This window comes from Epinephelus lanceolatus, chromosome 1 (assembly GCF_041903045.1).
Source record: "Epinephelus lanceolatus isolate andai-2023 chromosome 1, ASM4190304v1, whole genome shotgun sequence".
NCBI lineage: Eukaryota > Metazoa > Chordata > Actinopteri > Perciformes > Serranidae > Epinephelus > Epinephelus lanceolatus.
Window position 1 is genome coordinate 30690403 of NC_135734.1, and position 13566 is coordinate 30703968.

General features: G+C 40.5%; 1 protein-coding gene across 3 annotated transcripts in view; it reads right to left on the reverse strand.

The window, feature by feature from the left end:
* Window positions 1-456: 456 nt before the first annotated feature.
* foxj3 (forkhead box J3) overlaps window positions 457-13566 on the reverse strand; it is a 90624-nt gene continuing 77514 nt past the window's right edge. Inside the window, exons 7-12 of one of the 3 annotated variants that reach the window (XM_033625826.2) lie at window positions 9708-9882; window positions 5919-6422; window positions 5200-5301; window positions 4439-4630; window positions 2849-2947; window positions 457-979 (exon numbers count right to left, since the gene is read on the reverse strand). In XM_033625826.2, the coding sequence (XP_033481717.2) occupies window positions 867-979; window positions 2849-2947; window positions 4439-4630; window positions 5200-5301; window positions 5919-6422; window positions 9708-9882 (1185 nt within the window). In that variant the 3' untranslated portion in view covers window positions 457-866. The remainder of the gene's footprint in view (window positions 980-2848; window positions 2948-4438; window positions 4631-5199; window positions 5302-5918; window positions 6423-9707; window positions 9883-13566) is intronic. The other 2 variants (XM_033625827.2, XM_033625828.2) reach the window with 2 other exon arrangements.

Consider the following 13566-nt stretch of genomic DNA (forward strand, 5'->3'; position numbering starts at 1 on the left):
AAAAAAAAAAAAAAAAAAAAAAAAAAAAAGGCTGCTGTACTCCCATTACTAGTCTGTTGCAGTGAGCCTGATCGCACTGGTTGGCTATGAAAACAGATCACGGTACTTTCTGTGATCTCTCTCTGTCTCACGTTCTCTCTTGGTTTGTTTAATATCAAGCCTGCTTAAACATTTAACACCCTGTTCAGAGTTATTGTAAACCTAACTTTGCCACCAATTCAGCCACAGTGGGGCCCACTTTCTCCCAAAAGTGACCAACGAGCACCATCACAATACTCACAGAGACGGCCTGTGTTTCTTAAAAACAAAAAAATGAAATAAAACAAAAACTTTTTTTTTAAAAAAAAGAGAGATAAACTCATCCAAGAGGCAGCTGAGGCCAATGTCAACACGAGAAGAATTACAAGCTGAACACGTCGCTCAAATCACATAACAGTTACGGAGCGGGGGGGGGGGGGGGGGGGGGGGGTTCGGGGGCGGCGGGGGGGGGGTTGGAGGGGTTCAGACTTTGGAAGGCTGCTGGCTAGGGACGGGGAGAGGGCTGGCTGAGGAGCTGAGGAGCATGTGGTTTAGACGTGAATGTGTTCTACTTGTCTCTAGACAAGCACATAAGCAATCACTTTAACATGTCCGACTAAATATGATTGTCTTCAAAGTAACATTTTCTAGTTATGTTTTGCTTTTGTAAAAATGTCAGGACTCTGAAGTCTGTCTTTCTCCAAAGCTTGTCAAATGTTCTTCTGCATCCCACCCACAGTGGCTTCCTCCTCCTCCTCCTCCTGCGGCCTTTCAGCTCAGCCTGGCTTCCTCTGGCTTCCACCTCCTCTCCTCGCTCCCTTTTGTTTTGCAAAAGGAGGTCTAGGGGCTTAGACAATGGAGTCCCAATCAAAGTCATCCTGGATGTCATCAGCTGGCATGCGATGTATCTGGAAGTTTCTGGTAGGTATCATGTGCTGCTGGTTCATCTGTGCATGGTGTCCTGGAGGAAAAAGCAGGAGGAAGGAAGAATCAGATCCGCCCAGCTCTCAGCTTTTCTCAGGGAAGTTTATATATATCCTTTATTAAACCACGTGACAGTCTCATTGAGATTAAAAATCTCTTCTTAAAAAGTGACCTGGCCGAGAGGGCAGGCAAGCAGACAAGCTCAACTGTCACACACCACAAATGAGCGGGCACAAAATCTGGTTAAAATGCAATATATAAAAATATAATACATGAACATGTTGAATTTGTTTTAACAATTTAGTAAAAATTTGAGAATCAATCACATTAACCAAGATGGCACCTAAATATTTAGTGGGTTTATTAATAAAAACAGTAAATCTAAGGTTTCATAATCGCTGCAAGTAATTATTACCTCTGCCACGGAGGTTATGTTTACGTTCTGGTTTGTTTCCGTGTTTTTCAGCAGGATTATGGAAAAACTACAGGCCAGGTTTTCATGAAACTGGGTGTAGCACATTAAATACTGGAGCGGATCTGGATCATGGAGGATACACAAACTATTTTTCACTCTTGTTAACACTGCAAATGTTTGGTTATTTTTAAGTAAGGTGTGGCTATGGAAAAGTAAATACACATATCATGCAACCCAACAGTCTTATTCACATGTTACTTGTCCGCAATTAACTCCATCAGAGATTCATTCATTCATTTTCTGTAACAGCTTATCCTGTTAGGGGTCGCTGGGGGGCTGGAGCCTATCCCAGCTGACACTGGGCGAGAGGCGGGGTACACCCTGGACAGGTCACCAGACCATCGCAGGGCTAACCACCCGAGATATCACTTTAAATTTGGCTAAAGATTTCTTCCGAGTGAACATACAGTTTTTCATAACAGTTTTTGACAACAAGATGTTCGTGATGGTATTGTTTAAGCATTTAATATTTGTACATATATATGCACATGATAATGAAGTGTTTTCTGGTTTTCAAAAATGTATTTTTTAAAGGAATACTTCAACCAAAAGATGCTCATTTGTATATTAAATCCTCACTGTGCGTTACCTTTAATTTTTGAAGAAAACTTTTTTTTCTCACATTATCTGTATGTGGAACGGATAATCCAAAAAGGCTAAATTTTATCATGAATTTAAGTAAATGGGTTTAATAACAGCAAAACTATATGAAAACATCAGTTTTTAAACTCTCACACAACTCATGCAGCGTAATGCAAGTCTCATTTATCCAGTCATATGCTCAGTACATCCTAAACACACATGCTTTTGAACTCCACTCTAGCGGAGCTCAGCATGCTCAGGGCACACTACTCCTACTACTCCAAGTGTTTTAAATCGTAAAGTTTTAGTGAAAATGCATGTGTTTGGGAAGTACAAAGCATACAGCTGGATAAATGATACTTGGATTATACTGTACAAGTTGTGTGAGAGTTTGAAAATGAACAATTTGATATAGTTTTGCTGTTGTTAAACATGGACCCTTTACTTCAACTCATCAGGAATTTTCAATAATTTTTGGATTCATCGTTTAACCTTGAGGCATGCAAGAAAAACGAAAAAGTTTTCTTCATGAATTCAAGATAACACGCAGTGAGTAACCGATATACTAATGGTCATTTTATGGGTGAATTATTCTTTTAAGTGTAAAATATTTCCAATTTAAAGTACAAAATAAATGTAGAGCTGAAATGATGAGGCTTCAGCTAGGCACAACCACATTTTGACATAATTCCAATAGTTTTGGGAATATATTGGACATAGAGTTTACAGCAGTTACGCTTGCAGATTCGCACAACATAGAAGACCAGACTAATGGCCTTAGCGGAGGTCCGGGCTCTCTGAGTGCCCTTCTAGTTTGAAACATATTTCTACTCTGTGGCTTTGTGTCACCTGTCATTGTGGGTCCTGTGCTGCTCATGGGGGGCATGTGGGGATATCCTGGAGGACCCATCATGGACATACTCTGTCTGGTGTCCATGTAGAGATTTCCTGAGGAGAGAATCAGAACAAAAATTTACTTAAAGCATAAATTACAGCAGGTAATGCAACTCCTCAAGTCCAGTGATGCATCAATGAACAAAACAAGTGTTTAGAAGGAGTTGCATGTACGGCCATTTTACAGGAGGATCTCTTAATCATTCTTAATCATAGCTAATACTCACAGGTGAAACATCATGGTCTCTTTTACTTTTATTTACACATCTGTTTGTTGATATCAATGTTTGATCTACTATCAGCTACACTGAGTTGTTAAAATACCTGTACCTCTCCTAAAACAGTAAAATATCTTTATAATGTCAAAATGTTTGGAATTTTTATCAGTAATGTTTCAACTCACAAGGTTTAGGAGAACAGATAAAAGCTTAAATCTACTAAAAAAGAGCATATTTTTTTCAGATATTCTACTTTATTTTTTTCCCCCCAGGCCTCGAAAACATTATGTTGTTGTTGTGTTTGGCTGAACTGGTCACAAATGGTAGACGTGTTTTAACCCGTAACAAGGAGTTGAAAGTAGACATTGTTTTGTTTTAAGGGGTCATAAGCCAAAAAAAGTTGGCATGAAGGGCAAGCAGAGCTCATGGTGTACTGTGCACTGTTTGCACTTTCTGATAGAGGGTACTGTAAGAGAGATACATTCATCCGACAATGGACCTGTGTATTCTTTTTTTGTTTTAAAACAAACCTTTTCTCTTTTTCCTTCCAGATAAACAGTCGCAAAGTACTCATAGCTGTACGGACATTACAGTTGTTTTGAAGTTCTGCATAATATTTACATGATCTTACCTATGACACAAAACCAGATGAAATGTAAATGCCTCTTTCAACATACATGATGTGTATTATTTACCTCCCATCAGAGGTAAAGACAAAGCCACTATCTCTTTTAAACAGTTTGGCTCTGTGTTACGGCCACTCTCTAAATTGCATCTTTTTTCCCAGCAAAGAATCTAGAAACAGTCAGCCATGCTTTCATTAGCACCATAGCACCTTTCCTTAGCATTTAGAGAATCTGAACAGCTTTTATCATGGCTGCTTTACTTCAGGGTCATTTCACTCAGTTAGGAATCTGCCTCAGCACAAAAGGAGTATTTGACCGCAGCCTGAGTCCTTGGAGTCATGGCCCCATGACTCTGAAATAACCTGCTGGAGGAGATCAGGCTGACTAGTTTAGTTTCTTCTTTAAACTCTCTCAAACTTTCTCTCTTGAATCAGTTATTCTTCTGTTTTACTTTACTTATTTTTACTGTGTTTAAGTCATTCATACCATTCTTCCCATTATTTTCATATTAATTCTTTTATTTTTTATTTATCTGCTAATTTCTGTTGTTTTTATGTCTTTGTAAAGCATTTTGTACCTTGTTTGTGCAACATAAATAAAGCTAGTATTATTTTATAATGATTTAATTGTGACTTGTACAAAAACTACCCACCACATCTACACAAAGCCAGTCAAAATGTAAATAAGGCAGGGTGTTTCACCTGTGTTGAGGTGCTGGCTGGGTTTGTTGGGGTGCATGGAGCCATGACAAACAGGAGGCTGCACTGCCCCTTGTGGCTGGATTACACCGGTGCGGGCAAAAAACTGATTGATGGACGAGCAGAGGTCGGCGATCTGGGTGGGCTCCAGGGACCAGTTGTTCAACTCCGCTTGTCTCATACTCTCCCTCAATCCTTAGGAAAATAAGACACACATTTATAAGAGAGAATACCAACAGTTATGATCAGAGCTTGTGACAGCGTCTGTCTGCACTTAAGTGCCTTTGTGACAATGAAATGTATGAAACTGCACCAGCCGACTGTCCAAAGAATTTAAATTTAGCAAATGAGAAACTAATTTATAAACACGAAGCAAAAACTTTGGCTGCAATATATATTCATTATGTCAGTAACCTTCAGTGGGTGATATTTAAAAAACATCCTACCTTGCAATCCTAGACTGTAATTGGATAAACTGACCTGCTGAGCTTGGTGTTTTGGTAATTAAACTTGAAGGCAGTGTTATTTAATTGAAGAGCTCAGTTTAATTAAACTCGTAATCAACTCCACAGTGTCAACACTTCAGCACTCAATCAAAAGCTGGGGCAGTACTGTACTATCAGCTCCTGGCTTTAAATGTTTCCTTTCTTCTGTCATCTAGAAAAATCTTAATCTCCGACAAATAAATCAAATGCATAACAAAACGATTATTTCTTTAATATCTGTAAATACAATAAGGTCTATCTGTAGTGTCCAAACCGCACCTTGGAAAGGTGAAAGGTCGACATCAGCCCAGTTATAGCTGCTAGCAATACGACAGCTTTCTTTCAGTGCATCCAGATTTGGGTACCAGTCAGACAGTAAACCTGCAACACACACACAGCATACCCACTGTAACATTACAAGATAAGAGACTTGAAGGATACAGGTAATTTTGGTTCCAACACCAAGTTCACTCCTGGGACAAATACAGATTTAGTCCTAATTACATCATTTACGGACAACTGCACAATAATTGCTGCTGTAATTGTTATATACTGTGGGTTAGCTAATCAGGCCAGATGATGCATTTTCATTGTAGTCACATTTTTTATAGCTGTGCAGGCATTTGTAGCGCCAAATGAATGAGAAGGTAGCACCAAATAAAACATTTTATCAGGCTCTTTTGAACAGCTCAGCTCTGTGTTGCGACCACTAGGAGGAGCCAGTCGACTCTGTAAGAGCTGCCGAAGCCGCTGGATGCAGCATTGCTTTGTTCTCACAACAGCACAGATAATAAATCAGGTGATGATTTACTGTTTAGCATCTACAACAATTTCTGAATTCTTTATGACTAAAAAAAATGAGGACTAATACAAATCCACATTCAGCTGTAAACATGCTGACGTGTGTGTGTGTGTGTGTGTGTGTGTGTGTGTGTGTGTGATGAACAGGATGAGTAGAAAACAGCACGGTGCAGACAATGACAGACAGAGGGTCTTACCTGTGTTGCAGGCCATCTGTTGCTGGGTAGGATGGGGCTGGTGGGAGAGGCTCTGGTGCTGCTGTCCGTGTTGAGAAGGGTGCTGGCTGTGCTGCGTGTGTTGGGAGGGGTGTGGCGTGTGTTGCTGTGGGTGCTGGCCGTGGGACGGGTGCTGCGATGGGTGCTGCCCATGCTGGGAGTGTGCAGCGTGCTGGGCGTGCTGTGGGTGCTGACTGTGTTGGCTGTGCTGGGCGTGTTGGCTGTGTTGGTTGTGTTGGTTGTGTTGGTTGTGGGGGCCGCCGTGCTGCGGGAGGTGCTGTGCATGCGGCGAGCCATGGCCAGGGTGGGCTTGGGCAGGATGGGACAGGGGCACCTGGCCACTGTTGGCGGAGTGGCTGTTGGGGTGGTTGTTGGGTTGGTTGTTTGACAGGCTGTTCTGAGTGCTAATGGTGCCACTGGGGGAGTGCTGATAGGAGCAGGAGGTGTGGGTCTGCTGGGAGGAATCTGACGGTATGCCCATCAGACCTGGGAAACAAAACACACCAACACCAAGCTTGTAATTAGGGGTGGAGGATATAGAAAAAAAATCAAACATCACAATCTTTCAGGGTATTTTTGCAATGACGACGTTCTTGACGATATCACAAAATACTGAAAAACATCTGATTATTAATCTCAAGAACACACAACTGAAACAAAAAGTGTTTCAATTTTACATGACAGCATAAACATGACAGATTGCCTTGAAATATTCAGTAAAAATACACTTTTTTGTGTGTAAACAACAGTAACTCAGAGGAAGGTTCAGAGTCTGTGTAAATTATACATAAAATATTAATAGTACAGAAAAATAAAGTTTTTTTTATTGAGCTTCCTGTGGGCTTACATTACAACAGGCTTATGAAAAAATGACTGGTCCTGGCAGTGATTCCTGTGTGTGCATGGTGAGTGACAATATGCTGCTGCAGGAGGAGCTGCTACCTGAGTTTACTCCGAAGAGCAAGTTGCTAAATGGGGCTGAAAAGTCAGGGGCTGTTCATAAAACATTCACTGCTGTAGTCTAGGGAGCCCGGGCCTAACGATGGCACTGATTGCACACTGCTGAAGTCGCTTCCCTTTCTCGGACTACTGTGCTAGCATGGAGCCGGGAGCAAATTCGCTTTCAGCCATGCTTGTTGTTGCCGCGCTTAACAGTATGATGTCATTAACCATCACAATACCAAATGTTTTAATCATCTTACAAATTATATTGGTATTATCGTGAACAATATGATATGGCACATCCCTACTGGGGAATATGGAGAAAATTAATATCATGATGTTTTTGACCAAACAACACCTATCAAAATCTCTGTGATATTCTTGGGTTGATTATTGGTGCTTTCACAAAAGATTTTTGATAAATAAACATCAGTAGTGTGGATATTATGATGATGAGGGTAAAGGCAAATAATAGAGCAGCTAAAACAGGGTGGTGGGTTTACAAAATTTATATCACTTTACTGTAATGCTGTCTTTAAAACCAGGGAAAGAGAACACTTACAATATTATGATATCCAAAATCTCATCACTACATCTATATAAACAGACATATTGCCCAGCACTACTTGTAATTTTGCTTAGACAAATTGTCGATAACAGATTTGTTGATCAACAGAAAACTATCTACATTATGCTAAATTTTGTTAACTGATAGTGCTGCATCTAAACTGTCATTATTAATTAATTTGACAAGTATTTTCCCAATTAATCAATAAGTTCCTTTGTCTAAAAAATGTCAGAATGTGATGAGAAATGACCATCACATTTTCCCAGAGTTCAAGGTGACATATTTAAGCATCATGCTTTGTTTTACTGACAGTTAAATACTCCCCAAAATATCTAATTTATAATTGTACAAAACAGAAAAATATCTTCAAATTCTCACACGACAGAAGGTGGAACAAGCTAATGGTGTTTTTGTTTGAAATTGGCTCAAATGATTAATCAATCATACAATTTTCTGCTGAGCCAGTAACCGTTTATCAAGCAAAAATACCAACACTTTCTGGTTTCAGCTCCTCACTTGTGAGGATTTGCTGCTTTTCTCTGTTTCGTCTCATTGTAAATTGGATATATGTGGGAGTTGTCTGTTTGTTACTACACAAAAAGCGAATTGCAGATGCCACCTTGGCCTCTGGGAATCACTGAATCTAAAAATAACTAATTAATTGATATTAAAAATATCTATAGTTAAAGCCCAGCTGGTGAATTGAGACTACGGATTTCACTACAAATGTCAGTCACATGGTTTCAGGCTGAGGCGTATTAGTATAATGCACTTGAGCACAAACACACAGAGAGCCCAGGTCTTCACATGTGAAAACAGCTACTTACACATATCTCAACATCTTAAAATAATGGGATCTGGGCCTCCCGTGTTTAAGTAGTTCTACACTTGAGACAGACCAGCTGCCATTTTGTGGTATCAGGGAATGACTCAGCATCAGTTGTGTCTCTGAGGTTCGCGAGCCCGAGCTGCCGTCGCCTTTCCTCTCCAGCTACACAGCTCTGGATTGTCTTTGACAAATTCATTGTGCTGCTGCACGGCTCTTTAACAGACATGACTGGAGCATGAACATCTGCACACCCAACTGCAATCATCTGAGTGGCAGGGAGTGGTCTTAAGAGGCCCTGTCCTTCACAGCTTTGGCACAGTAAACCTATTTCGCTGGAGTGCTTTTAGAGCTGACTCCAGCCCTGCACCTCCACAATCGGCACGTAACACTCACTGCAGGGGTGACAAAGGTGCATCTCTTATCGGCACAGAAAGCCCATTGTCCAACCAGGGAAATACAGAAAGCAATTAACGCCGCACCAGAATAATAATGCGAGCTCATTACCTATTATCAAAGCCAGTGAATTAGCTCACTGTCTACAGCGGCAGAGTGTGAAATCCTCTAGCTCGATTATTTACGCTTTTTAATTGCTAGAGCTTGTCTGACTAAGAGATTTCACTTTTATGCGCATAAAAAAGGTAACAACTTTGAACTAATGAAACATAGATGATAGATTAAAGGAGAGGAACTCTTTGAAAACATTAGCATGAAATGCATTTGATTTGTAAAAGTAGGTTATACACAGAAAGCTCAGTCTACTTTGCTCATAACCCGCTTGTCAAGTGCTCTTTGTTTATCAGTCAATCAGATTACAAGCAAAAATGCATTTTTGTTCTGCGGGGACTCACAGGCTTTTGGAAAGCTGTGCTCTATCCGCTACTATGTATTATATCATACAAATTCCCCATCATTATGACAAATGAACCTCAAATCCAACAGATTTACTAAGGACTTGGGCTGCCTGCATCCTCCTCCACTCCTCTGATGAAACACAGCCTGCATGAGAGAACATTTCAAACATGACAAGACGCAGAAAACTTTCATGTAATTTGAAAAACATAAAACGAGAAGGATGGCGTATCAATCCTGAATCAACCATTAAATGAATACAGTAACATCTCTTTACATCCTGCGATAAAATATGTAACACGTGAACTCTCAGACTCGGGTGCTTCTGAATATGAAATGAAGCTTCTTCCATGTCGCCCTGGAAAAATACTCAGTATAGATCTGCACTATGGGCCAGTCAGTCTGTCGAATACCTTCTCACTTCACAGGAAACCTAATTAGTGCCTAAAGACTCTCTATAGCCCCAGCTGTTAAGAACAAACCAACATTAGGAAAATCGTTCTGAGAATCATCCTGTTCCTTGATAAATGAAGCTTAGACTCTTTATTAGATTTCCACTTGATGCCCCCATGAGACCACTCACCTTGTTGGCTGAAGGACTGCTCAAAAACAGACTTGTAAAGGCTGCGGAAGGAGGCACTGAGATCTTCAAATTCAGAAAACAGGAGCTGCTTGTCCCTGTCTGGCATGTTGTACTGGGACTGTGGGGGCTGCTGGAGGCTCATAGACTGGGACACGGGCTCTGGGTGACTGGTCACCTGTGGAGACGAGGAGATAAAGAAAGCTACAGAGTTACAAAAGCAAACAGAAATATCAAGTGCGAAATATTATGTTTAAAGCTATAGTTGGTAACTTCTATGAAAATAACTTGGTGTCAAATCACTTTGCTGAAACTGTAATGCTGAAGTGCATGAGACAGATTGACCTGGTGTCACTCCCAGCTTGTCACATACTGACATGTGGACCTCAGTGTCAGACACAGACGCACAGAGGCACCCTATGAGATTCACTGGATGGCTGCATCTTGTGATACTCTGCGCAAATACTGCAGTATAAAGAGCGCTAAAGTCCGCACAGTGCGGGCGGGAGTGGAGGTAGATGGGTCAAACAAATTCTGGACTTTCACCTGAGAGATCACTGTTAGTGTCCTTTGTAAAATCAAGTCAATTAAGTTATTTTAATGACAAGGTAGTGCGCTAGTATGTGTAGTAGTACTAAGGTAGCGATATATATCACGTGATGTGAAATTATGTAACAACCATATTCATTTTAAGCCAAACCATGATGTTTTTTTTCCCCAAACCTAACCATGTGTTTTTGTTGTCTCAACCTAAGTATGTAATCTGAAAAGCAAAGTTTACCTATGTTGTACGTATATTTTGAAAAAGACTGCATGTAAATGTAAAAACAGAAATTACAATGTTAACAAACATATAAAAAAAATAAATAAATAAATAAAAAAAAAAATAATCTCCCTCCTCTTCCTACTGTCTCTAATGGCAGTTGCTAGAATCTACCACGGCGCACCGAAAACAACCAATCTCTCTCTAACGCAGTTGTCAATCACTTTGTGAACTGTGGTCAAACTGTCAGACTAGACAACACTGTTCAAAGATGAATCACAATTCTGTAACTGCATTGCCTATTTCTTGCTTCAGATGTTTTCAGAAACATATTTTAGTGTACTGTTTAGCTGTTAAATCAGGACGTTTGTGACCCGACCACCATGTTTTAAATAGTTGAGTCAAAACAAAGCACCACCCGACTGGATCACAAACTTTCTCATTTTACAGCTAAACAGTACACTAAAATATGTTTCTGAAAACATTTTAGGTGAGAAATGGGCAATGCAGTGACAGAATCTTGTATATTTGACCAGCGATGCCTAGTTTGACAGTTCATGAGCAGTAGGATTTTCAATGTAACACATACGCTCAGTATATCATCTTAACAACTCAGTCACAAATATCGTCACAGGTTGAAAACAAAAAACAAGTCCTAGGACTTCAACATTATTAAAATAAAAATAAAAAACATAAATGATTGAGGGTATACTGGTACTCAGTTAGACCATTACAATTCACTACCCTTGTGATACTATTGTACAGGGCTCCCAATTCTGACAAATATTTGATTATTCTCATTAGAAACCCTTAACCTTTCTAAGTGCAATACATTCATCAACTCTCTTATCCACACATCCACGAGCAGTGTTTGATTGGACGCCTCAGCTCTGTTCGGTGGTTTCGTTCATGTGCGGTAAGGCCATAAAAAACGCTACAAGGCAATAGAGTAGGCAGAGGAGTGTGATGTTTTCACAGATTATCTGTCTCTTTCAGTGCAGTGTGAATATAGTGACAGTTTCAGCAAATATGAAAAAGTTATTTTTTATAAAACTTACCAACTACAGTTTAAATGTTTAATTTGTGATAGATTTTTTGTGAAAGTACACTGGCTACAGTTCTGCTACATCTGCACCACACACTACAGGGACTATAATGTTCAAACATACACATCAATAATATACATACTTTTCAAAGATACCCGCCATGCTCATCTGGTCATGGAGCCGCAAAAACAGAAAACCTCTAGAATATTCAATGCACAGTTTATGGTTTATGTGAATGTACGCAGCAAACAAACAAGTCAAACACGAGGACGGTTCAGTTCTTCAGAGGAGCCACTGTGATGATGAAGAGGTGTCAGTCACACAGCATGTAAAGAACAATTACACAGACCACAATAATCTAGGTCAGTGCTTACTGCCTTGGCACACATAACATTAAGAGACCAACTCAAATGGACACAAACCCAATACTCTGGTGGCCAAGCAAAATGTATTTAAAACAAAATCAATAGCAATACCTTGTACAAATAAGCAGCCATTTTATCCATGTATTTGTGTGGGCAGTCAATGTTATGCACTGCCCCGAGGTGTGAGATGGCAAGCAGTGTTCCCTCCAGCAACGAGTTCGTCTACAAGATTCATCACAGCAACGGCAGTGATGCAAAAACCATCGCTATTTCACAAAGCAGGACCTGACCCGTGTCAACTGTGGGGCTAGCATTACAAGAGAGGTCACGTCCAATTTTTGATCATAACATCTTCCTCTTCCAAGATGTGGGCAGGCTGCTGAAGTGCACAGCTCACAGTCTGGCTTGGGTAAGAGTGAAGAGGTGATAATAAAGCCAGAGTGTTTACTGTGAGCTGCTGCTTTGGCTGCGAGAGAGAGAGAGCACATCCATCAGGCTGAGCCGATCGATGCCCAGCGCCTGGAGCAGGGAGCACTCTAGGATGCAGGAGGACCACACCAAAGAGGGGGCATCTCTGGTGGGAGGACATCAGAGGAAGCGCTTTTCTTTGTCTGGCTTCCAGGAGCGTGCACATTTTTCTCTGTTTCCCTTAACCCCCTTCCTGATGTTGTACTCTAGCGCATGTCCACCCTGAACCTCGGTCTATTGCTGTCTACGGCTGGCTCCTCTGAAGAAAGCCTCCTGGGGCTTTCTGATCAGATGAAATATGGGCTACAGTACACTTTCTAAGTCTGGCGGTGTTTCATTTTCATTCATTTAGTGACTGTGGCTCTCGCACAGCTTGAAAAATGTGGATAAAATGAGAATTTATCAATTGGCTTCAGCGCTTAGTGCTGAACAAATCATCAACAACACACATTTATATAAATACCTTGTTACAAATACCCAGCTAAGAGACAGTCATGAGCTGCAACATTGACAACCAGAATTATCAGCATCCTTTAAGAAACAGTAAGGCAGCAGTATATTGTAGAAAGGCCACCAAGATGCTACAGCAGGACCTCATTTGTTCTGTCTTTGTACCAGGGCTGGGCAACATATCGATATTACTTTGATATTGCAATAAGAGACTGGACATCATCTTAGATTTTGAAGGCTGCATTACAGTAAAATTATGTAATTTTCTGAACCTACCAGACTGATCTAGCTGTTTTTTATTTGCCCACTTAAGCCAGGCTCAGACTACAGGTGTCTTAAAATACTAACTGATTTTAAAATCGAGTTGCATAAGGACAAACTTCGCAGATTTTCCTCTCTCAAATTAAACTATCACACACTTAAACATTTAGAATAATGGCACATTGAATACTACAGAAAATTCAGATTATCCTGCCAGAGGGAGCATAAATGCACCACCTCACATGATGTCACATGGAAGCAGATATATATAAAACTAAGACTGACGTGCAACAGTGCAATAACTTGCTGTAATGTTAATGCTTTGAGGTGAGAAAAACAAAAGCAAAAGGCTAAACGAGTCTAGATGAGAAAATGGTCAACACGGGTCGTCTTTTCTCCAGTGAGTACTGGAGGTGAGACTTTAGCTGTCAGCTCGGATACTGCTGTTGACGGATATTAAAACTAACTCTAGCCTCAAGGGCTAGAATGCTTATCATTGCTTGGCCACA